This window comes from Dendrobates tinctorius, unplaced genomic scaffold (genome assembly GCF_039654945.1).
Source record: "Dendrobates tinctorius isolate UK_male_01 unplaced genomic scaffold, ASM3965494v1 ptg000132l, whole genome shotgun sequence".
Lineage (NCBI taxonomy): Eukaryota > Metazoa > Chordata > Amphibia > Anura > Dendrobatidae > Dendrobates > Dendrobates tinctorius.
Window position 1 is genome coordinate 3,368,992 of NW_027361800.1, and position 27,304 is coordinate 3,396,295.

Below are 27,304 nucleotides of genomic sequence, written 5' to 3' on the forward strand. Positions count from 1 at the left end.
TTATTTCACTTTTATATTTATCTCAGGCTTGTCCTTTCTTAAATAAAGTGGACTCTTGAACCTTATTATAAATGCACCATAGCAATTTGGTAGGTGCCATACACCAATCATTATTCTCCATAGTCCCTATAGTGACTTACTATATTCAAAGTGTCATATTGTACTTCTAGAGTCAGCAATCTGACTGTCCACTAACTAGTACCTCCTGAAGGTATACCTATTTACTAACAGGTATGTTGGCTTAATCCACATACTAACCCTGGTTATACTTACTATTACTGAGATTATCTACTCATACCTCTAGATCATTCAACACCCACCATATTGGACACCATACCATTGAGCAGTCGGGTAGGTATCCCTATTCTCTTCCTCTCTCTATCCTCACTTACCCCTTTCTTACCTATGACAATACACCACTATATTGGTTTTGATGCACATTACATCGATTACTACTCTTGTTTTAGATTTGGTCTCATGTTTTTTCTTGAATTTCTATGAGGAGATGTGATATGTAATTTTTCACTTTGACACATGTCTATTGCAGTACTTTGGTGAAGGTCCATTCTGGGACAGAAGCGTTGGACTGCATTAAAATTATTCTACAGTTTACTAAGTTGAGTGCCAAGTTTTCTTTTTATACTATTTGAATGGTTGGGATCCTACTTGAGCAACACTCACAGCTGTGCCACGATATATTCTCTAAATGAGGCATTAGGCAGGATAATCTGGCATTCCAGATTATCCTGGGTGAGGTGGAACTTCCATTTATCCTTCATAAAACACATAAAACTTAGGACCATTTTGCCATAGAATTGTGCTTTCCTTCTTGATCTACATAGAGCACCATCTTCCCACTGGTGAAAGTAAGTCAATTCTGTGCTCATATCCATCTGGCGGACAGGGAAAAATGTCAGAGAACAGTACTTATACACGTGCTTCCTTGTAACCTTGACTATTAAAAATGTAAATCTCTTCAAAAAATGTATTTAAAAAAAAAAAAAAAAAACATTTTTTTGACACCATGAGCACAATCCGACATCAGAACAAAACCTGCCATGGTAGAGAACTTAAATTAAATCAAAGGCTCACAGGTTTAACCAAATGGGTATAGCCTACTGTGTTTTGTTACGCCCTCTTGCTTCCTTTCCATGTTATGATATATTTTGATTGCATTGCATTGTAGAAATAGATAGATGAAAGTGGTGTTTTAATTCTGGGAACATCTCATGGCATGCTTATAGGATGCTCCTTTACATTGTAAGCTGTGTTTATGAGTTACTGAATTTCTTACATTTCTCAACTATCTCAACTACCTCATCACTTTATACTCAAGTCAAGTAATGATTAACTGTTTAGATTTCAGATGTGCTGATACAGTTCAATTCTGAATATACTTTAACCGGTCATAAGGAATTTATGACAGGAGCCATAATAAAACCTTGCAATTGAGTGTCATTGAAGGGGTTTTCCCATGAATGACATTTATCATTAAGCCATAGGATACGTGATAATGTAGACATTTTAAAACAATGTATTTCTTTTAACATCAGGTGCTTGAAAATGGAAAAGATGAAAACCCTCTTGTAACAACTTTAGTAGAAGAGCACTCCATTGAGCAGTATGTCACAGATGGCAAGCCATTTCATATACAAACCTTAACAGAATGTCAGACAACAGTACAAATTGCTCCCACATTGCAAGAAACAATTATTAACACAGATAGTGACAAAGCATATGTTCCTGAAGATCTAGGTGCACACGTAACTGACTCACAGACCAACACTGTTACCTCAGAATCCACCATGGATAGAGTCACCAGAAGAGTGTTCTCTTCTTCCTCAACCAAAAGTATCAATGGTTCTCAGCTAGATTTGTCTATCTCTTCCGATGAAAGAAAGGATGTGATGATTTCTCCACCAGATCGTCGTCTGAAAATCTTAAGAGAGGAGGAACGTTTTGAAATACGGTCCCATCTTCCTGAAACAAGTCCGACGACATTATTTGTAGATAGTGATGGTGATGGAGATGATAAAGTTACACCCCGATCTCATGAACTTACCCCAGAAAAAGTGATAGAACTTGAAAAAAATCGTAGAGACATCATTAAAAAACAAGGCCAACGTAAAAGTTTAGGTACAGAAGATGTGATTAGCATAAGCATAAAAAATAGCGGCTCAGTCTCAAACATAGATCTTACTGGTGTAGAAGGTGATCCAGACAATCCAAATATAAACACAGAACAGATACATTTTGAATCTGCAAGACAGCAATTTTTAAAGTTGGAGAAGGAGAGGAATAGTCTTCCCATAACTCCTCGTCCTCAACAAAGGATATTTTGGCCTAATACACGCTCTTTACATGAAAATTATGAAGTACCCAAAGAGCAGGAAGACCAGGAAAATAAACCATCTAAAGATAAGTGCATTTCAACCAGAGAAATGAATAAAGACACAAACTCAAGTCTTCTCCATGAACAACAGTTCTATAAAACTCTGTCTGTGGATAATAGAGAACAAGAAAAATTGGCACAAGAGATTGAAAAGGAAAACGAGACTGCTCCCAACCCCAGTGACGAAACACCTATAGAAAGGGAAATTCGTTTAACCTTGCAGAGAGAGGAAAGTTTACGGAAAGAAAGAGGAATTTTAAGTTCAAGGAAAACAAGCGAGATCATAGAAATTTCCATAAATCCTGTGCTTGCTAATTCACCTGATATGGAGCATCCTAAACAGAGGACTCTCACCTTATTGTACATACAAAGAGAGATTGAAAAAGAGGTCCAGAGAGAGGCTGATCTTAAAAGTGAAGGTAGAGTCGCGGGTCTTTATGATAAAGGTAGTGCCCAGGAACTAGATGAGCGCAGAAAGTTGTTTGAGCAACCAGATGAAATACTGGTTCAGCCACAAGGAAATAGCACCAAAATGATAACCAAAGAAGCAATATACAACATTAAAGAGGATACACCACAAGCAGATTTGGTAACTGATACTAACACAAACAACTGGACAGATTTAGACTCTGCTCAACCCTACAGTGTACGAATGAACTGGAAGCCAGCGCCATTCAATGCCTACAGAAACAGAAGGCTCAGTGCAGACAACATTTTAGATATAAAGACACCTCTTGCAAAATCTGCAGAAAAGGAACCTGCAGAGGAAACCTTTGTATTGCACAAAGAGTATTTCAATGTACAACCTTTGAGATTTCGCCTACATGTTCAAGACAATGACAAAGATGAAACAGATCAAAAGAGGGGCATCCAGGAGAAGTACAACACTAGGCTAAGGCCTTCACTTTCCAATATCATTGAGCAAGAAATTCAACAAACATTAGAAAGGGATCGAGAACTCCAAGAAGAGAGAAGAAAAAGTGGACTTCCTCCATTAACCATACATAATGACAATGACACCCCACACAATGGATATGACACACATGGGAGTTCAGCATTATCTTCAAGTAAGCAAATTTAGCTTTATATTTCACCTTACCATGCAATCTCTACATATTTTACTCTTCAATACATGATATCCTTGTGTATATACAATATATTTTGTCTTATATATGAATTTGTTTTCTTAGATGTTTCACACACTCAGACTCCGGCACCATGGAAAGGTACTCTGGGCAGTAAATCAATGAATTATGACAGCTCCAGTCTGCCGATTTTTAAACAAGAGTACTCTAAGTTTCAAGAAAAAGACAATTTAAAAAGACATGAAAACCGGGTAGGTAGCTTGTGTTGAAAAGGATTAAGTATATTACCGTATTTTTCGGACAATAAAACGCACTGGACCATAAGGTGCAACTAGGTTTTAGAGGAGGAAATTAGGAAAAAAATTGAAGCAGAAAATGTGGTCAATTCTGTACTTAATATCCCCTATCCTGGTATATATGGTCCCCTCATCCCCATTGTTCTTCCTTCTTCCACGTATATGACGCTGTGTGGATTCCAGCATACGGCTTAACCTTTCATCTACTCCCAGAAACAAGACTGTATGGGTGCTTAAGTCTATATTTATTGTGATGATATGAACAACAATGGGAGATGATAACAGATGGTATAATAGAACACAGTAGTAGATGAGATCAGGGGTTGTTGTACAAAGTTGTATATGATTCAGAGATTGTTGAACACAGTTATGGATGATTCAGGTAAAAACTATAAGAAACAGATAATGCAGCATGTCAGTACTGGTAGACAATATCACAGCAATACAGGGTACTATCACAACAGTAGCTATGATACAGGATGCTGTTATATCGGTAGCATGCATTATATAGAAGCTGAGCAATATAACATACACAGCAGTAAAAGAGAAAGATATCTAAAACAACTAATGGCTGCCAGCTTTGCACTCACTGACAAGAGGATGCATATAACTAACATGCAGTGAAATAGCATTACAGAAGCTGAACATGCATTGCAAACATCATGGGGGTCTGCATTATGGCTGCTAACACAGATGCATAACAGATATACACAAATGCATTAAACCTTACTGGAATCCGCTTGTTATAAGCAGTGGTTTTGCAAAGAGCTGAGCACATGTGAGCTACTCAGAAGACCGGCTGAAAATGGTTTCATGTTGTTGACCAGGGAAGGAAGAAGGGCGGTTCTGAACAGTTAACCATTTAGGGAAACAGAAGATTCCAAACACATGAATAAGAAAGAGAAAGGGCAACTATGACACCTACTAGTGATAGCTGGAACAGCACTAAAAATATCTTGCTGCACAGAATGGGCAGAACACCCATCCTGATACACATGGCCCCCTCATCCCTACCCTGGTATGCATGGATCTCTCATCTTATCCTGGTATGCATGCTCCCTCATCCCTTTCCTGGTGTGCATGCTCACTCATCCCTTTCCTGGTTGGAATGGTCCATATCCTGGCAGGAATGATTGCCCTCATCCTTATCCTAGTATGTGTGGCCTCATCCCTATCCTGGTATGCAGGGCCCCCATCTTGTCCTAGTATGCATGACCCCATCCCTATCCTGGTATGCAGGACCTCCATCTCATCCTAGTATGCATGGCCCCATCCCTATCCTGGTATACAGGGCCCCCATCTCACCCTAGTATCCATGTCCCCATCCCTATCCTGGTATGTAGGGCCCCAATCCTTATCCTGGCATGCAGGGCCCACATCTGTCCTAGTATACATGGCCCCATTGCTATTCTGGTATGATTGGCCCCCATCCCGATCCTGGTATGCATGGCTTTATGCCATGCGCTGCTTACAAGCCATAAAACAGCTGCTGGCATCAGAACAATATGCTGCGAGGGAGCGCCAGGAAGGTAAGTGTGATTTTTTTTTTTTTTTTAATGTTTTCTGCATATCAGGATGGTCATGGGCGCCAATCATATGGATGGGGCCATGTATACCAGGATCAGGGTTGGGGACCAATCATACCCCATATGCTCATGGGCGTGGAATGCAGTTAATATTCATTTATCTTTAGCAGTAAACACAGGAGTTAGCCACAGCCGCCAGCTCCAACCTCCTGTGACCTGCTGCTCCGCTGCTACCGCTCGCCCATGTCCCCACCACAGCCAGATTAGGGACATCCAGACTATAAGATGTACCCCCAAACTTTTGGAGGAAAAAAGTGCGTCTTATAATCTGAAAAATATGGTAATTGTAAACGGTTTAGGGGTATAAAGGCGAACAGCTCTTTGGAATCTGCTGATGTTGTCAAGCCATGATTATGTGCACACTTTATTTCTGATTTTTATGAGGCTGTAAAAAAGGGCGAAGCATAAGAATGCCTCTTTTGGTTGTGTTAGAGAAAAAAGACTTTGTACTGATTCAATGTTAAAGTAGAAAATCATGTTTTATAGGTGTTGCATAAATGTAATCCCTCCCTCTCTTACGCATTAGAAAAATCAAGGTTTAATACTAGTAGTAATGAGCTAAACAGTACCAAAGATACAAAATATACATTTAACATTAAAATACCTCCTGATTCTTAAAGAAGAATTTACCATCTCGTAAAGCTTTTAGATAAAAAAGTGCACCTGGATAGTATATATTCAGATAGTATATGTTGTTATTTTATACGACTTAAAGGTGTATTGCAGTCTACATAGTTAACATAACTTATACCTTATAAAGCAAGCTCTGAGAGTCAGTGGGTGGTGTATGTGTAAATGTGTGGCATAGCGATGTATATACAGTGCCTTGCAAAAGTAATCGGCCCCCTGGAACTTTTCAACCTTTTCCCACATATCATGCTTCAAACATAAAGATACCAAATGTAATTTTTTGGTGAAGAATCCACAACAAGTGGGACACAATTGTGAAGTTGAACGAAATTTATTGGTTATTTTAAATTTTTTGGAAATTCAAAAACTAAAAAGTGGAGCGTGCAATATTATTCGCCCCTTTCAACTTAATACTTTGTTGCACCACCTTTTGCTGCAAGTCGCTTGGGGTATGTCTCTATCAGTTTTGTACATTAAGAGACTGAAATACTTGCCCATTCTTCCTTGGCAAACAGCTCGAGCTCAGTGAGGTTTGATGGAGATCGTTTGTGAACAGCAGTTTTCAGCTCTTTCCACAGATTCTCGATTGGATTCAGGTCTGGACTTTGACTTGGCCATTGTAACACCTGGATACAGTTGTGGCCAAAAGTATTGACACACCTGCAATTCTGTCAGATATTACTCAGTTTCTTCCTGAAAATACTCCAAAAATGGAGTATGTTTATTTGTGAACCACTCCATTGTAGATTTTGCTTTATGTTTGGGATCATTGTCTTGTCGGAAGACAAATCTCTGTCCCAGTCTCAGGTCTTTTGCAGACTCCAACAGGTTTTCTTCAAGAATGGTCCTGTATTTGGCTCCATCCATCTTCCCATCAATTTTAACCATCAGCAGTCCCTGCTGAAGAAAAGCAGGCCCAAACCATGATGCTGCCACCACCATGTTTGACAGTGTGTTCAGGGTGATGAGCTGTGTTGCCTTTACGCCAAAGATATCGTTTGGCATTGTTGCCAAAAAATTTGATTTTGGTTTCATCTGACCAGAGTACCTTCTTCCACATGTTTGGTGTGTCTCCCAGGTGGCTTGTTGCAAACTTTAAACAACACGTTTTATGGATATCTTTGAGAAATGGCTTTCTTCTTGCCACTCTTCCATAAAGGCCAGATTTGTGCAGTGTATGACTGATTGTTGTCCTATGGACAGACTGTCCCACCTCAGCTGTAGATCTCTGCAGTTCATCCAGAGTGATCATGGGCCTCTTGGTTGCATCTCTGATCAGTCTTCTCCTTTTTTGAGATGAAAGTTTAGATGGGCAGCTGGGTCTTGGTAGATTTGCAGTGGTATGATACTCCTTCCAATTCAACATGATCTCTTGCACAGTGCTCCTTGGGATGTTTAAAGTTTTGGAAATAATTTTTGTATCCAAATCCAGCTTTAAACTCCTCCACAACAGTATCATGGACCTGCCTGTTGTGTTCCTTGGTCTTCATGATGCTCTCTGTGCTTCAAACGGAACCCAGAGACTATCACCGAGCATTTATACGGAGACTTGATTACACACAGGTGGATTATATTTATCATCATTAGTCATTTAGGACAATATTGGATGATTCAGAGATCCACAATGAACTTCTGGAGTGAGTTTGCTGCACTGAAAGTAAAGAGGCCGAATAATATTGCACGCCTTACTTTTCAGTGTTTGAATTTCCACAAAAATTTAAAATAACCAATAAATTTCATTCAACTTCACTATTGTGTGTCACTTGTTGTTGATTCTTCACCAAAAATTTACATTTGGTATCTTTATGTTTGAAGAATGATATGTGGGAAAAGGTTGAAAAGTTCCAGGGGGTCGAATACTTTTGCAAGGCACTGTATTGGTGCTGTACGTTCAGTACATATCTTGCAAGCATTTACTACAGTGGGTACGGAAATTATATCAGAACCCTTTAAATTTTTTATTCTTTGTTTCATTGCAGCCCTCTGGTGAATTCAAAAAAGTTCTTTTTTTTCTCATTAATGTACACTCTGCACCCCATCTTGACTGAAAAAAAACAGAAATATAGAAATGTTTGCAAATTTATTAAGAAAGAAAAACTGAAATATCACATGGTCATAAGTAGAGTTGAGCGAAACGGGTCGAAAAAATTCAAAAGTCGCCGACTTTTGGCAAAGTCGGGTTTCATGAAGCGAAACCCGACCCTAGGATGAGGTCGGCCACGAGGTCGGCGACTTACGCGCCAAAGTCGCGTTTCAAAAGTTTGTTTTGCGCTCTTTTTCAGCCAATCAGGATCCACGGACACTGTGGGCAACGTGATGACATAGGCACGGGTCACCACCATCTTTCAGAAGGGCATGCAAGTGATTGGCTTGCTTTGGTGGGCGTCACAGGGGGTATAAAAGGGCGTGCACGCCGACCGCCATCTTACTTCTGCCGATCTTAGTATAGGGAGAGGTTGCTGCTGATTCTGTAGGCAGGGAAGAAGACAAAAAAACTGCTTCTGCTGCTAGCGATTTGGCCTGCACAACACACCAGTCACTGTGTGTGCAGTGCAAGGGGAGGCTATATAGTGGTGTATCAGTGGTGTTGGTTGTTGGGCTGCCTTCTAAGGCTTCCTGACATTCCTGCATTGCTGTTTACCCACTGCTCCGCAAACTGCTTTTTTAAAAGCAATCCCAATTTTTTTTTTTTGTCCTGCTGAGAAGAAAAAAAAACTGCTTCTGCTGCTAGCAATTTGGCCTGCACAACACACCAGTCACTGTGTGTGCAGTGCAAGGGGAGGCTATATAGTGGTGTATCAGTGGTGTTGGTTGTTGGGCTGCCTTTTAAGGCTTCCTGACAGGCTGGCATTGCTGTTTACCCACTGCTCCGCAAACTGCTTTTTTAAAAGCAATCCAATCTCCCTTATCCTCTAGTCACTTTTGTCACAGCTGTGCCATCGAGCCTGTCACATAGCGCTCAGATATTCATTGGGCCTCACACAATCCAAAAGTGTCCAGTGTCCAAAAGTGTGTGCAGAGATTCAAAATCTCCCTTATCCTCTAGTCACTTTTGTCACAGCTGTGCCATCGAGCCTGTCACATAGCGCTCAGATATTCATTGGGCCTCACACAATCCAAAAGTGTCCAGTGTCCAAAAGTGTGTGCAGAGATTCAAAATCTCCCTTATCCTCTAGTCACTTTTGTCACAGCTGTGCCATCGAGCCTGTCACATAGCGCTCAGATATCAGTGGGCCTCACACAATCCAAAAGTGTCCAGTGTCCAAAAGTGTGTGCAGAGATTCAAAATCTCCCTTATCCTCTAGTCACTTTTGTCACAGCTGTGCCATCGAGCCTGTCACATAGCGCTCAGATATCAGTGGGCCTCACACAATCCAAAAGTGTCCAGTGTCCAAAAGTGTGTGCAGAGATTCAAAATCTCCCTTATCCTCTAGTCACTTTTGTCACAGCTGTGCCATCGAGCCTGTCACATAGCGCTCAGATATCAGTGGGCCTCACACAATCCAAAAGTGTCCAGTGTCCAAAAGTGTGTGCAGAGATTCAAAATCTCCCTTATCCTCTAGTCACTTTTGTCACAGCTGTGCCATCGAGCCTGTCACATAGCGCTCAGATATCAGTGGGCCTCACACAATCCAAAAGTGTCCAGTGTCCAAAAGTGTGTGCAGAGATTCAAAATCTCCCTTATCCTCTAGTCACTTTTGTCACAGCTGTGCCATCGAGGCTGTCACATAGCGCTCAGATATCAGTGGGCTTCACACAATCCAAAAGTGTCCAGTGTCCAAAAGTGTGTGCAGAGATTCAAAATCTCCCTTATCCTCTAGTCACTTTTGTCACAGCTGTGCCATCGAGCCTGTCACATAGCGCTCAGATATCAGTGGGCCTCACACAATCCAAAAGTGTCCACTGTCCACAAGTGTGTGCAGAAATTCAAAATCTCCCTTATCCTCTAGTCACTTTTGTCACAGCTGTGCCATCGAGCCTGTCACATAGCGCTCAGATATCAGTGGGCCTCACACAATCCAAAAGTGTCCACTGTCCACAAGTGTGTGCAGAAATTCAAAATCTCCCTTATCCTCTAGTCACTTTTGTCACAGCTGTGCCATCGAGCCTGTCACATAGCGCTCAGATATCAGTGGGCCTCACACAATCCAAAAGTGTCCAGTGTCCAAAAGTGTGTGCAGAGATTCAAAATCTCCCTTATCCTCTAGTCACTTTTGTCACAGCTGTGCCATCGAGCCTGTCACATAGCGCTCAGATATCAGTGGGCCTCACACAATCCAAAAGTGTCCAGTGTCCAAAAGTGTGTGCAGAGATTCAAAATCTCCCTTATCCTCTAGTCACTTTTGTCACAGCTGTGCCATCGAGCCTGTCACATAGCGCTCAGATATCAGTGGGCCTCACACAATCCAAAAGTGTCCAGTGTCCAAAAGTGTGTGCAGAGATTCAAAATCTCCCTTATCCTCTAGTCACTTTTGTCACAGCTGTGCCATCGAGCCTGTCACATAGCGCTCAGATATCAGTGGGCCTCACACAATCCAAAAGTGTCCACTGTCCACAAGTGTGTGCAGAAATTCAAAATCTCCCCTGTCCTATAGACACCTTGTACCTTGTTTTACATTACTATATAGTTTGTTGGATTTTGTCTATATTTCTACCAAAAATGAGGAAGGCTGGTGGAAGAGGCCATGGAATTGGGCGGGGGTTGGCAGCTGGTAATGATGGTGTTGGTGGTGGATCTGATGGTAGTGGCAAGAGCAAAATAGGACCGAATGCAGGAGGTGCTGACCCTGCGTCATCGTCTGGCTACATAAGGCCTCGAACGCTTAGTTTTCTAGGAGTTGGCAAACCGCTTTTAAAGCCAGAGCATCAGGAAAAAGTTTTGTCTTACATTGCTGACTCAGCCTCCAGCTCTATCGCCTCCTCTTCTTCAGTTGTAAAAAGTAAAAGCACTGAGTCGTCATTGGAGGCTCATGTTCATGAGCCACACCTTTCATTGTGTCCTTCACCCCAACCAAGATTGAAGGATGACGCAGGCCATACTACTGATTACTCCATGGAGCTATTTTCACATACCATGCCTGGATTATCAAGTGAAATGGTGAATTACCCAGGCCAAGATGAATCTGACATGGAGTGCACTGATGCACAGCCGCTGATGGATGATTCTGCTGGTACATTCACTCAGAGCACTACATTGTCCTCGCAGTGTACAGAGCCAGATTCTGACCCTGATGAGACTCAGGTGCCCCTTCCTGCACACTATACCACCATACACGGTGACACAGAGGAAGGTGCACATGACATAGAAGAGGAGGTGATGGATGACCCAGTTGTTGACCCAGATTGGCATCCATTGGGGGAAGAGCGTGCTGCTTCCAATAGCTCAGATGAGGAGCATCCACAGCAGACATCGACATCGCAACAGCTGTTATCTGGCAGGCCCGGAGCACTCCAAAGACAGGTTCCAAACATCAAAAGAGTTGCTGGACAGCTTGTCCAGAGGGTCAAAAGATCACAGCGTGCTAGGCCGCAAAATGTCTGCCAAAGTAGGAAGAGTGCAGTGTGGCACTTTTTTGAACAAAATCCTCATGATCAGGCCAAGGTTATCTGTAAGAAGTGCGCAAAGACCTTTAGCCGAGGGAAAAATCTGAAAAATTTGAATACCAGTTGCATGCTTAGACATTTAACCAGCATGCACTTGCAAGCGTGGGCACAACACCATACCTCAAGTGCCACATGTGCAACTGATCACAACGAAGGTAGTCAGCAACGCTACATTGTTTCCCCAACTGTAAGCCCACCGGTTAGCACAGCAGCAAATGTTGAGGTGTCGTTGCAAGACCACAGCAGTCAGGGAATCCCACTGTTATATCAACGAAAGACTGATTCTAGGCCATCAGAAAGAACACCAACTCCATCACCATCATCAACCCTCTCTCAGTCCGCCCTGTCCACCGCTACTTCCACCATATGCAGCTCTCAAGTCCAGCTCACCCTCCCAGACACTATGAGTAGGTCAAGAAAGTACTCAGTCTCTCATCCGCGTACACTGGGTTTGAACGCCCACATTGCCAAACTAATCTCGTTTGAGATGATGCCCTTTCGGTTGGTGGAAAGCACAGCTTTCCGCGAACTCATGGCCTGTGCAGTACCACGCTATGACCTACCCAGTCGCCACTTCTTCTCTCACAAAGCCATCCCAGCCCTCCACCATCATGTGAAAGACCGCATTGTCCATGCACTCAAGCAGTCAGTGAGCGGAAAGGTGCACCTCACAACTGATGCATGGTCCAGTCGGCATGGCCAGGGCCGTTACGTGTCCATCACTGCGCACTGGGTTAATGTGGTGAATGCAGGGTCCACAGGGGACAGCGGTGGTGGGACAGTGCTGCCTAGCCCACGGTATAGGAAACAGTTGGCTGTAGGCGTTCGACCCTCCTCCTCCTCCAGAAGCGAAAGCTCATCCACAGAGCGCAGTCGTACGAGCACTCCATCTGCAGCTGCCACTGTTGCACACGATGTGTCCCCCTATCGAGCAGCTAGTGGAAAGCGTCAGCAGGCTGTTTTGCAGATGATGTGTTTGGGCGACAGACACACCGCCGAGGTGCTGGCCGAGTACTTGAAGCGACAAACTGAGTCATGGCTGGGCAGTGTACATCTTGAGGCAGGCAAGGTAGTTAGTGATAACTGCCGTTATTTTGTGGCAGCCATAGCCCTTTCAAAACTCAGCCATATACCTTGCTTGGCTCACACCTTGAACCTGGTGGTGCAGTGCTTCCTCAAAAATTATCCGGAGTTAACAGCCCTGCTCCAGAAGGTGCGAAGACTGTGCGCGCACATCCGCCGGTCGCCTGTACACTCCGTTCGTATGCAGAAGCTGCAGCGATTGCTCCACCTTCCCAACCACCGCCTCATTATCGACATTGCAACAAGGTGGAACTCCACCCTGCATATGGTGGAGCGGCTGTGCGAGCAGAGGCAGGCCATAATGCATTTGTGGGAGGATACACGGCCAGGCACTTTGAGAGCAGACATGGAGTTGACAGGTGTGAAGTGGTCGAAGCTGAAAGACCTTTGTAAAGTCCTTCAGTGTTTTGAGGAATGCACACGGCTGGTAAGCGCAGACGACGCCATCCTAAGCATGAGCATCCCACTTATGCGTCTGCTCATGCAAACCTTGACGCACCTTAAGGAGCAGGCGTCTGCAGCCAATGTTGATGAGGAGGAAGAGGAGGAGTGAATCCTTGATGACATTCAGCCATTGTCTGCTCAGGGACCTCTCCTGGACGAGGAGAAGGAAGAAGAGGAGGAGGAGGAGGATGATGGGGATGATTACTTAGGGGAGGAGGATGCATCTCGTGGGGCAAGTGAAAATGTTGGCGTGGCAAGGTCTGGTACAGGGTTTGTGCGTGACTGGAGGGATGTGGATTTGCCAGAAAGTGCTCCTCCACCCAGCACTCGCAGTGCATCATTGACACCGGGAACATTGGCCCACATGTCAGATTATGCCTTGCGGATCCTAAAAAGGGACCCCCGCATTGCCAAAATGATGAACGATGACGACTACTGGTTGGCCAGCATCCTGGATCCACGCTATAAAGGCAAATTACAAAACATCATGCCACAGGAGAACCTTGACCTAATATTGGCTAATAAACAAGCAACTCTGGTAAATCGGTTGCTTGAGGCATTCCCAGCACACAGCAGCGGTGATGGTTCTCACACGAGCCGTACGGGCCGGGGGCAGCTTGGCAGAGGTGTTCGTGGTGCACACAGCAGAAGTGGCGTTGGAGACAGGGGTTTCATGACAATGGTGTGGACTGATTTTTCAAATACCGCTCACACAACTGGTAATACTGCATCGATGGAAAGTGACAGGAGACAGCAGTTGTCAACTATGGTTACAAACTACTTTTCCTCCCATATCGATGTTCTCCCACACAGGTCATTCCCCTTTGACTATTGGGCCGCTAAACTTGACACCTGGCCTGAATTGGCCCAATATGCCTTACAGGAGCTCGCTTGCCCAGCTGCAAGTGTGCTATCGGAAAGAGTCTTCAGTGCAGCTGGATCAATCCTGACAGAAAAAAGGACCCGTCTGTCAACCCAAAATGTGGATGATCTAACCTTCATTAAAATGAACCACGCATGGGTTTCCAAGGATTTTGTCCCACCTTCCCCTGATGACACATAGGGTGACAGAAAAATGGCTTGCTTTGGTCCACCTCTTCCTGGTACTTCACCTATTTCGCCTTTAGCATCAGCTGAATGTCCAACATCAACATATGAAACTTTCTAAAACTCCCTAACTGTGCTGCCTCCCCCCCATGGCCGGGGTCACCACCTACCGCACGACACCGTGCGAGTGCCGTTGCCCTGGACAGGTGGGTAGGCCGACTCTTGGGCGTGGGCACTGGCACAGGGTCCCTCATAGTGCAATCAAGTGTCTCTGACGGTGGTGGTGCACACCCGCCGTCAGACACACCGCTGTACTATGAGGGGCCCAGTGCCAGTACCGACGCCCACGAGTGGGCCCCCCTTGCTTGGGCAGGGCCCCAGCATTTGCAATCTTTACCTCTCCCTGCTCCTCCGCTGTGTAATCTGGGCCGTCAAATCCATACTGTGCCTGACACCGTCTGAGCCTGCCTCCTGAGACATATATTTTGAATGTGTACGCTATCCATAGATGTTATCCAGGGATACGGTACCCTTTCTAACCTTTGTGCAATCACGTGCAATCCATACTGGGCCTAACACCGTCTGAGCCTGCCTCATGCTGTATAGACATATATTTTGAATGTGTACGCTATCCATACATGTTATCCAGGGATACGGTACCCTTTCTAACCTTTGTGCAATCACGTGCAATCCATACTGGCCCTAACACCGTCTGAGCCTGCCTCCTGAGACATATATTTTGAATGTGTATGCTATCCATACATGTTATCTGGGGATACGGTACCCTTTCTCACCTTTGTGCAATCACGTGTAATCCATACTGGGCGTGAGAACGGCTGGCGAGCTGTTAAGCAAGCTACATCACCTGTCCAGACAAGTACAGGGATTCCCTAGCGAGGAGACTTATTTGATTGTTTTCAATGTTGGGACAGCAATTTTTGGGGAGCACTATACTCTGGAGAATGATAGATGGGGGCCAACACCGTCTGAGCCTGCCTCCTGAGACATATATTTTGAATGTGTACGCTATCCATACATGTTATCCAGGGATACGGTACCCTTTCTAACCTTTGTGCAATCACGTGCAATCCATACTGGGCCTAACACCGTCTGAGCCTGCCTCATGCTGTATAGACATATATTTTGAATGTGTACGCTATCCATACATGTTATCCAGGGATACGGTACCCTTTCTAACCTTTGTGCAATCACGTGCAATCCATACTGGGCCTAACACCGTCTGAGCCTGCCTCCTGAGACATATATTTTGAATGTGTATGCTATCCATACATGTTATCCAGGGATACGGTACCCTTTCTAACCTTTGTGCAATCACGTGCAATCCATACTGGGCCTAACACCGTCTGAGCCTGCCTCATGCTGTATAGACATATATTTTGAATGTGTACGCTATCCATACATGTTATCCAGGGATACGGTACCCTTTCTAACTTTTGTGCAATCACGTGCAATCCATACTGGGCCTAACACCGTCTGAGCCTGCCTCCTGAGACATATATTTTGAATGTGTACGCTATCCATACATGTTATCTGGGGATACGGTACCCTTTCTCACCTTTGTGCAATCACGTGTAATCCATACTGGGCGTGAGAACGGCTGGCGAGCTGTTAAGCAAGCTACAGCACCTGTCCAGACAAGTACAGGGATTCCCTAGCGAGGAGACTTATTTGATTGTTTTCAATGTTGGGACAGCAATTTTTGGGGAGCACTATACTCTGGAGAATGATAGATGGGGCCCACCATACACTGGAACATTCCAAAGGTGGACATCAGACACTGGAGCAGCATTTACAGGGCCCATTATACACTAGAGCATTAGAAATGGGGCCCATTATGTTTGGAGCATTATTTGGGCCCATAAGACAGTGGAGCTTCATCCATGGGGACCAACATATACTGTAGCATTATGTGGAGCTCATCATATACTGTTTCAAACATTATATGGGACCAATGATTCTGTATGGAGAAATAGATGGGCCTCGTCATGAGATGTAAAAAGTGAGGTATTTTTCATTGTACTATACCGCTATTTCTCTGCCGTATCGGAGCATGATGAGTTGTGGTATGTGTTAAAGGGGCGCTCTTTCGCCCAGGGCACATGAGAACCTGCAGCCAGCCCTCCCCCCCCACAACTTTAGCCAAATAACCCCCATTTTTCAGTGCGTAACTTGTATTATGAAGTTAATTAAGGTTGACAAGCTTAAGAAAGAAGAATTGATGCTTTTGGTATTCAAATGGGCACTGTAGGTGTGTTTCCTGTCCTCCTCTCACTGCCGACTTTTATTCCCCATTGACTTACATTGGGTTTCGTGTTTCGGGACGACCCCGACTTTTCCCTATAATCGGACGATCTTGCTCGACCCGACTTTTGGAAAAGTCGGGTTTCACGAAACGAGACGCGACCCTAAAAAACCAAAAGTCGCTCAACTCTAGTCATAAGTATTCAGACCCTTTGCTCAATATTGAGTAGAAGCACCCTTTGGAGCTAGTACAGCCATGAGTCTTCTTGGAAATGATGCAACAAGTTTTTCACACCTGGATTTGGGGATCCCCTGCCATTTTACTTGCAGATCCTCTCCAGCTCCATCATGTTGGTTGGTGAACCTTGGTGGACAGCCATTTTCAGGTCTCTCCAGAGATGCACAATTGGATTTAGGTCAGGTCTCTGTCTGGGCCAGTCAAGAATGGTCACAGAGTTGTTCTGAAGCCACTCCTTTGTTATTTTAGCTGTGTGCTTAGGGTCATTGTATTGTTGGAAGTTGAACCTTCGGCCAAGTTTGATGTCCAGAGCACTCTGGAAGAGGTTTTCATCTAGGATATCTCTGTACTTGGCCGCATTCATGTTTCCTTCAATTTCAACCAGTCATCCTGTCCCTGCAGCTGAAAAACATCCCCATAGCATGATGCTGCCACCACCATGTTTCATTGTTGGGATTGTATTGGGCAGGTGATGAGCAGTGCTTGGTTTTCTCCACATATAACGCTTAGAATTATCACCAAAAAGGTCTATTTTCATCTCATCAGACCAGAGAATCTTATTTCTCATATTCTGGGAGTCCTTTATGTGTTTTTTTAGCAAACTCTATGTGGACTCTCATATGTCTCGTACTGAGGAGAGGATTCCATCGGGTCACTCTGCCATAAAAGCCCTACTGGTGGAGGGCTGCAGTGATAGTTGACTTTGTGGAACTTTCTCCCATCTCACTACTTCATCTGTGGAGCTCAACCAGAGTGATCTTGGGGTTCTTCTTTACCTCTCTCACCATGGCTCTTCTCCCATGATTGCTCAGTTTGGCTGGACAGCCAGGTCTAGGAAGACTTCTGGTGGTCCCAAACTTCTTCCATTTAAGGATTATGTAGGCCACTGTGCCCTTAGGAACCTTCAGTACTGCAGAAATTATTTTGTAACCTTGGTCAGATGTGTGCCTTGCCACAATTCTATCTCTGAGCTCCTTGGCCAGTTCCTTTGACCTCATGATTTGGTCTGAAATGCATTGTGAGCTGTGAGGTCTTACATAGACAGGTGTGTGATTTTCCAAATCAAGTCCTATCAGTTTAATTAAACACAGCTGGACTCCAATGAAGGAGTAAAACCATCTCAAGGAGGATCACAAGGAAATGGACAGCGTGTGACTTAAATATGAGTGTGTGAGCAAAGGGTCTGAATACTTATGACCACGTGATATTTCAGTTTTTCGTTTTTAATAAATTTTCAAAAATTTCTACATTTCTGTTTTTTTCAGTCATGATGGTGTGCAGAGTATACATTAATGAGAAAAAAATTGAACGTTTTTAAATTTACCAGATAGTTGCAATGAAACAGAGTGAAAAATTTAAAGGGGTCTGAATACTTTCGGTACCCACTGTAGTTACCTACAGTCCAGCTATTGAAAACTGTGGTTTCTCCATCATACAGATCACATATAAGTTTGCTCCAAATTCTGCCATTTGTAGTGAATGTGGAAAATATTGTCCTCCATTTAAAATGGGCAAAGCGCGTGGCAAGGGACGAGGAACTGGACGTGATGATGGTGCATGCCGAGGCCGTGGGCAAGCTGAAATTGTGCCACAAATAACACCCACATCTTCTCGCCGACCTTCCTGTCCAAATTACTAGGGGACCGCAGCACACCACTATTGAACCCAGAGCAGTGTCAAAAGGTTGTTGGTTCGGTAGCGAATAATGCTTCCAGTCACTTTGCCACCACCACCCTGTCTTCCACACGGTCAAGTCTCAGTAGCCATGAGTCTGGACCAGATCTTCCTCACCCTGATCATCCTTCCTCCCACAATGCCGAATGCCCTGAGACAACTGATCCCACATTTGGACACTCCGAAGAGCTGTTCACTTTTCTATTTATAGATTTGGGCCTCTCGCCCAGTCCATTTGAAGCGGGGCAAGAGGAGATCAGATGTACTGATGCCCAAATATTTGAGCAGCCACGGTCACATGAAGGCGATGGTGGGAAAGTGTCAAGAGGTGGACAATGATGAGACACAATTGCGAGAGAGTCAGGAGGAGGACCAGGGTGTGGAAGTGGAGGACGAGGTGGTGGATGATTTAGTAACTGACCCAAGCCGGCAGGAGGACATGAAGCGCGAGGATAGCAGCACATAGGGGGAGGGAGGCTTAGCATCCCAACAGGCAGGAAGAAGCAGTGTGGTGGCCACAAACAGAAGACGGGCAACCCTTCCCCGTAACACCAACACAACAAAAGTTGGCAGTTCAACTGTTAGGTCTTCCCGAGTCTGGTTGTTTTTTTAAAGACTCTGCCGATAACTCCAAAAAGGCCATTTGCACCACCTGTCAGGCCAGCATCAGCAGGGGTAGCAAAATTACCAGCCTGCCCACCAACCGCATGATCAGGCACATGGCAGCAAAGCACCCGACTATGTGAGCTAAACCCAAGGGTCCAGGAACAGTGTCTGCGGGTGACACCACTGCTTCTTCCACTGTTATGCATGCAAGCCAGTCCCCTGTCCATGTTGCATGCGAAGATGCCTCCTGCCCTGCACCTGTCATTGCACACACTCAACTAACACCATCAGCAAGCGTGTCCACATCCTTGTCCCAACGCAGCTTTCAGTTGTCCATACCCGTCCTTGGAACGAAAGCGCAAATATGCAGCCAACGCCCCACAGGCCACACTACAAAGCTCACACATTTTTTGACTCTTTGTGCTCATAGTATTGACTTTTAGGCTTGTGGAGATAGATGGAAGCTTTCCACAACCTGATGGCGGTGGCCATCCCTCGATATTTGGTCCCCAGCCGCCACTATTTCTCCCGGTTTCTCGTACCCGCATTACACAATCACGTGTCCCACAACATTAGCTTTGCCCTCAACAATGGAGTTACTGTGTAAGTCCACCTAACCATGGACACGTGGACAAGTGCTTGTGGGCAGGGACAGTACATCTCACTTACGGCACACTGTTTTAACATAGTGGAAGCCGGAACCCAATCGGACCTTGGGATGGAACTTGTCCTTCCGACGCTGATGATTGCGGGCCCTACATCAATCAGGGTTGCCCCCACAGTCTACATGTCCTGCACCTCTTCCTCTTCAGCCTCCACCTCCGAAATGACCACATCAGTCACAAGCTGGAAGCACTGCAGCACTGCCTCAGCGAAGCGACAACAGGCTGTGCTGAAGCTAATATGCTTAGATGACAAACCGCACAATGCTGAAGAGTTGTGGACAGCTCTGAAAGAGCAGGCAGATCTGTGGCTGACACCGCTGAACCTACAGCCGGGATGGTCGTTTGTGACAATGGCTGGAACCTGGTGATGGCTCTGAGGCGAGGCGAGCTCTCACATGTACCATGCCTGGCCCATGTGCTTAACCTCGTGGTTCAAAAGTTTCTAAGAGCCTACCTGGAGGTGCCAGATCTGCTTGTCAAAGTATGCCGTCTGTGTGCCCATTTTAGAAAGTCAGCTACAGCTTCCGCCACTCTTGCTGAGCTTCAGCAGTGTTTGCAGCTTTCAGATCACCGGCTGGTGTGTGATGCCCCCACGCGTTGGAACTCTACACTACAGGGGGCAGTTGCTGACTTTCAGCATCAAGCAAGACCATCGATATTCAGTTCTGACTCCACACAAAAGACTGCAGGAGTGGACATGAATGTCAGACATATGTACCATCCTCCAAAACTTTGAGGACTCCACCGAGATGGTGAGTGGCGATGACGCGATAATTAGCATCACCAACCCGCTTCTCTGTGTTCTGAAACGCTCTTTGCTCACAATCAAAGAGGATGCATTACATGCTGAGCATGATGAGATGGAGCAAGGAACCATACTGGGTGATTGCATACAGCCCAGCCTCATCTCATCCCAACTTGGATTGGGTGACAATGAGGAAGAGGAGGAGGAGGAAGAAGAACAGGAGCTAGTTTCATGTGCTATAGATGGTACTACCTGCACAACTGTCATACCGTCTGTTCAGCGTGGATGGCCTCAGGACAGGGAAGAGGAGAAGAAGGCGGAGGAGAGCATGGTCAGTCATCCTCTTGGTGAGGACATGGAAGTCTTGCTTGTTAGCAGTCTAGCATGCATGGCTGAGTTTATGTTATGCTGCCTTTCCCGGTACCCTCGCATTCTTCAAATTTTGGGTGACAGTCATTACTGGTTGGTGACACTTCTAGACCCACACTACAAGGAGAACTTTCTATCTCTTATTCCCAAGGCGGACAGGTCTACTATAATGGGGCAGTATCAGAGGGCCCTTGTTGCGGAATTATTAAAAAAATTCCCATCTGAAAACGCTGGCTGCAGAAGTCACAGTTTATTGTAAAACCAAGGAGTATAGGTGAGAGAGACACAGCTCCAATCCAGCAGAGACAGGGGAACACTGGCAAAGTTCTGGGAGATTGTTCTCAGACCCTCCCATCGCACAGGCCTTGAGGCACAGGGTACTCTCATAGCATCTTCGCAAAGTTTTGGAAGATGCTGAGAGAGTACCTTGCTGATCGTACTAATGTCCTCCATGATTCCTCTGGGCCTTTGGGTGTCCAAGCTGGACATGTGGCATGAACTAGATCTCTACGCCTTGGAGCTCCTGCCCTGTCCTGCCGATAGCACTTTGTCAGAGCAGGTTTTTAGTGCCGCTGGTAGAATTATAACCGCTAAGAGCATCTGCCTGTCAACTGAAAATGCTGACAGGCGGACTCTTATAAAAATAAACAAGGACTGGATTGGGCCAGACTTCTCAACACCACCGAATGATAGCAGCGCAACATAAACACAAATCCAGTGTCTTTTTTTGGGATGTCTATTCCCATGCACCTCTTCATACCCACACATGGGTATATGCTTCCTGATTTTGGCTATTTGCTGTTGTCTTCCTTCTTCTCCTCATCCTCATCCTTCACCACCATATCACCAGGGTGACTGTGGTCCATGATGCAACACCCACATAATTTTTTTAACGGGTGTTCATGATGCCCGTAAAAACAATTTCTTTAGACAGGGCATTACAAGTATAGGAGACCTTTTTAATAGCAACATTTTTTATGAGTTCCTCCTCCACGTCTCTTCCAAGAGGCATTGGAGTGCCTCCAAATTTTGGGCAGCCCTTGCATTCACTACATAGGCAAACACTATGGGAGACTCACTTCCTAACAATGGGAACATTTTTTCATGAGGCCCTCGTGCACGTCATGTCAAAGAGGTATTGGGGTGCGTTCAAATTTTGGGAAGCCCTTGCGTTCACTGCATAGGCAAAAACTATGGAAGACCCATTTCTTAATAATGGGAACATTTTTTCATGAGGCTTCCTGTACATCTTGTAAAAGGGGTATTGAAGGGGCGTGCAAATTTTTGGCAGCCCTTGCATTCACTGCATAGGCAAATACTATGTGAGACCCACTTCCTAATAATGGCAACATTTTTTATGAGGCCCTCCTGTACGTCTCGTCAAATGGGTATTGGGGTGCGTCCAAATTTTTAGCTGCTCTTACTTTCACTGCATAGGCAATCACTATGGGAGACCCACTTCCTAATAATGGGAACATTTTTTCATGAGGCCCTTTTGTACTTCTCGTCAAAGGGGTATTGAGGTGTGTCCAAATTTTTGGCAGCCCTCACATTCACTGTATAAGCAAACACTATGGGAGACACACTTCCTAATAATGGGAACATTTTTTTCATAGGCCCTCCTCTACGTCTCGTCAAATGGGTATTGGGGTGTGTCAACATTTTTGTGCAGCGCTGACACTCACTGCATAGGCAAACACTATGGGAGACCCACTTCCTAATAATGGGAATATTTTTTTCATGAGCCTCTTCTGTACATCACATCAAAGGGTTATTGTTGTGTGCCCAAATTTTTGGCAGCCCTTACATTCACTGCATAAGCAAACACTATGGGAGAACCACTTTCTTATATTGGGAACATTTTTTCATGAGGCCCTCCTGTACGTCTCATCAAAGGGGTATTGGGGTGCATTCAAATTTTGGGCAGCCTTGACACTTCCTGTATAGGCAAACAGTATGCAAGACCCACTTCCTAATAATGGAAACATTTTTTCATGAGGTTCTCCGGTACATCTCGTCAAAGGGTATTGGGGTGCGTCCAAATTTTTGGCAGTCCTTATATTCACTGCATAAGCAAATACAATGAGAGACCCACTTCCTAATAATCAGAATGTTTTTTCATAGGCCCTCCTTTATGTCTCCTCAAAGGGGAATTGGGGTGCGCCCAAATTTTGTGCAGCGCTGACACTCACTGCATAGGCAAACACTAAGGGAGACCCACTTCCTAATAATGGGAACATTTTTTCATGAAGCACTCCTGTACGTCTCTCAAAGGGGTATTGGAGTGCTTCCAAATATTTGGCAGCACTGCCACTCACTACATACGCAATAATAGTATAGGAGACCCACTGGTTAATAATGGGAACAATAAAGAATAGTGAGGGCCGACTGCTGGCTCTTTAAGAATAGTAAAGGCTGCCTGATGACCCAATAAAAATAGTCTTTGTGACTTTCAGACTCCCTCCTTCATAAATGAAACAGGATGTGTCTAATGATGTGTCACACATCACATGGCCAGATAAGATTGTAAAATGTTAAAATGATATTTCCCAGTGAATTCATTTTTCTTGCTTGACAGCTATGCTAAAGTTCAAAAACGCATCAAAAATGCTACATGTGAATAAAGCCCAAGGTGTGGAGGAGCATTTTTTGGTGGGTTATTTGTTTTGCCTTATAAGCAAGTCATTACCCTGGAAAGGATGTTCCTTAACATATTTTCCAGGAAAATCCATTTTGGTTCCATTTTTGTATATTTTATTGTGAGTCTGTAAAAGTGGCATAAGACCCTGACAACATTGTTCACAGCACTGTCCTGAGAGTCAGAAATGCTTCCCAAGGTTTTCCCCATGCTGTTCCCATGTCATTTGAGCACTGTTCTCATCGATTTCCGCAATTTCTAGTCCCTCTGCAAACCGGCGGGGGGAGGGCCGCTGGAAAAATGTTCGAGCTTCCCATAGACTTACATTGAGCTTGCTGCTCTGGTCGAGTACCCAGCATTCCAATTGGCTCGACCCAAGCAACGAGCAACTGAGCATTGTAGTGCTCACCCATCACTAGTAAATATATGTGCTCACAAAAATTACTTAGCGGAGTTAGGAAAAATAGTTCTAATGCAAAACCATCAAATATTTCAAATAAACAAAATACTCAGGACAAAGCAGCTGTAACGTTGTAGTCACAATATGATAGTATGACTACAACTACTGTAAGGCTTCTTGGCTGTCTGTGTAGTCCCGCTTAATTTTCCCACAGAAAAGCAGGCAGAAGGAGGCCCAACACCCAATACACAACTCTATGGCACTCTGAAGTCATATGGCAATGCTCGTTAAAGGGTCGATATTGACTTCTAGGATCGCTACTTCCAATAGGTGGCACCAGAGCTCAAGTCTTCTTCCTCTCTGAAGAGGCAATTTAATTTCCCAGAGGAGCATGCATGGGATATAAGTCTCCTCACTCTGACCTGCCAGACCAGGCTTGTCACTCTCCACAAGGAGAAACCTTACCACTTAAAACAAAGTTTGTTAAACAGATAAATCACTTCACCTATCTACCTGCTCGTCACATGACCACGTTAAAAAGGAGTCCTATGATCTTATACTATACAGTTAGGGCAGTTTTACGACTGTAAAAATCGGACAAGTGCTGTCATTTTGACAATTAGCTCTCGACCCCTTGTTATTCAACAGGACTGTGCATATTTCCAAGGAAAAAAATCACAGCATGCATGAACTGCATCTGATTATCGGTTTTCACTCGACCATTCATGTGTAAGGGTCCATGGAAAAAATCAGGCAAGAATTATGATTTTCGATTTTCATGGGCTGAAAGACTGGAGAATTTTTTTTGTTCTCCACATCTGAGAAAATCGGATCACACTAATCAAACTGTGATCACATTCTGATCAGAGTGTGATGAGCATACTGTAATAGGGCCGATTCGCTCGGATGCAAGAAAAACGGTCATGTGACCCTATCCTAATAGTGCTGATCTGTTGTGTGCAAACAACAGTTGCCAGACCTGCCTCTTATTGACACCTCTCCATTACTAAGGCTGGTTTCACATTAGCGCTTTTTAAGCGCACGCACGGCCGGGGGTAGCTCCGCCCCCGAGCCGGCTCTCTGCCCGGCGTGCCCGCCCCTTGCTTGTAGCGCCGCCTCCTAGCGCACAGCGGCGCCTGCGATCGGCGCACCCTATCTTTAGCATAGGGTGCGCAGATCGTGCGCTAGTTGCGCTTTGACCTGCGCTGCGCACTTTTGACGGTGCGCCGTGCGCGCCAAAATCCGAAAAGTTTGATTTTGGCACGCACGGCGCACCGTCAAAAGTGCGCAGCGCAGGTCAAAGCGCAACTAGCGCACGGCCTGCACACGATCTGCGCACCCTATGCTAAAGATAGGGTGCGCCGATCGCAGGCGCCGCTGTGCGCTAGGAGGCGGTGCTACAAGCAAGGGGCGGGCACGCCGGGCAGAGAGCCGGCTCGGGGGCGGAGCTACCCCCGGCCGTGCGTGCGCTTAAAAAGCGCTAATGTGAAACCACCCTGAGCCAGGCTTAATGTCACCTTACAATGCAAAGGTGACATTAACCCCCTATTATCCCATATGACACCCACTACAGGGCAGTAGGAAGAGATAGGCTAAGTGCCGGAATCAGCACATCTTACAAATGTGCCTTTTCTGGGGTGGCTGGGGGCAGATGTTTTTAGCCGGGGGGGTCAATAACCATGGTCCCTTTCTAGGCTATTTATATCTGCCCTCAGTCACTGGCTGAACTCTGTGCGGGAGCCCAAGCCTTTTTTTTCCGTGAAAACATTCTTTTATTAAATACATACAGGTCCCAAATTTTACACTCACATACTACTAACAGTATTAGTCACTGACATCTATAAATCTAACTGTTCTGCATGGGTTTACTGTATGTAAACAATGACTCCTATCCTGTCAGCTTCTGCAATGATTTAACAGAAGCCAACAAATGAATTAACGGCTTTTCTGTTATCTATCTCTCTATGAAATGTATGTGTATATATACACTCACTGGCCACTTTATTAGGTACACCTGTCCAACTGTGTGTTAAGACTTAATTTCTAATCAGCCAATCACATGGCGGCAACTCAGTGCATTTAGGCATGTAGACATGGTCAAGACAATCTCCTGCAGTTCAAACCGAGCATCAGTATGGGGAAGAAAGGTGATTTGAGTGCCTTTGAACGTGGCATGATTGTTGGTGCCAGAAGGGCTGGTCTGAGTATTTCAGAAACTGCTGATCTACTGGGATTTTCACGCACAACCATCTCTAGGGTTTACAGAGAATGGTCCGAAAAAGAAAAAAAATCCAGTGAGCGGCAGTTCTGTGGCCGGAAATGCCTTGTTGATGCCAGAGGTCAGAGGAGAATGGGCAGACTGGTTCGAGCTGATAGAAAGGCAACAGTGACTCAAATTGCCACCCGTTACAACCAAGGTAGGCAGAAGAGCATCTCTGAACGCACAGTGCGTCGAACTTTGAGGCAGATGGGCTACAGCAGCAGAAGACCACACCGGGTACCACTCCTCTCAGCTAAGAACAGGAAACTGAGGCTACAATTTGCACAAGCTCATCGAAATTGGACAGTAGAAGATTGGAAAAACGTTGCCTGGTCTGATGAGTCTCGATTTCTGCTGCGACATTCGGATGGTAGGGTCAGAATTTGGCGTAAACAACATGAAAGCATGGATCCATCCTGCCTTGTATCAACGGTTCAGGCTGGTGGTGGTGGTGTCATGGTGTGGGGAATTTTTTCTTGGCACTCTTTGGGCCCCTTGGTACCAATTGAGCATCGTTGCAACGCCACAGCCTACCTGAGTATTGTTGCTGACCATGTCCATCCCTTTATGACCACAATGTACCCAACATCTGATGGCTACTTTCAGCAGGATAATGCGCCATGTCATAAAGCTCGAATCATCTCAGATTGGTTTCTTGAACATGACAATGAGTTCACTGTACTCAAATGGCCTCCTCAGTCACCAGATCTCAATCCAATAGAGCATCTTTGGGATGTGGTGGAACGGGAGATTCGCATCAGGGATGTGCAGCCGACAAATCTGCGCCAACTGTGTGATGCCATCATGTCAATATGGTCCAAAATCTCTGAGGAATGCTTCCAGCACCTTGTTGAATCTCTGCCACGAAGAATTGAGGCAGTTCTGAAGGCAAAAGGGGGTCCAACCCCTTACTAGCATGGTGTACCTAATAAAGTGGCCAGTGAGTGTATATATATATATATTGTAGGGATGTGACTCGCTCAGGTGCAGCGGGAGACAATCATGAGGCAGGTTCTTCCCAAAGTTCATAAGGTTTATTTGCTCCATAAACCATAGACAGCATAACACTGAAATGTAACCTTCACTTAAGGCAAAGGAACAGAAATGTCCGTGGCTTCAGACTCGGACTGAGAGTCTCAGCACATGCTGGGAGCTGTAGTCCTCCCCATATACACTCTCTGTAGTGTCCCACCTGGACACATGGAAGTCTGTCCACACTCAGACAGACTCACTCCACTCTCTCACATGTGCCAAACACCTCAATTACATAGCCCTGTAAC

General features: G+C 45.1%; 1 protein-coding gene across 4 annotated transcripts in view; it reads left to right on the plus strand.

The window, feature by feature from the left end:
* MISP (mitotic spindle positioning) overlaps positions 1-27,304 on the plus strand; it is a 274,203-nt gene that overhangs the window by 210,971 nt on the left and 35,928 nt on the right. For all 4 annotated transcript variants that reach the window (XM_073543388.1, XM_073543385.1, XM_073543386.1 and 1 more), the window contains 2 exons: positions 1,554-3,459; positions 3,583-3,728. In XM_073543388.1, coding sequence (XP_073399489.1) covers positions 1,806-3,459; positions 3,583-3,728 — 1,800 coding nt within the window. In that variant the 5' untranslated portion in view covers positions 1,554-1,805. The remainder of the gene's footprint in view (positions 1-1,553; positions 3,460-3,582; positions 3,729-27,304) is intronic.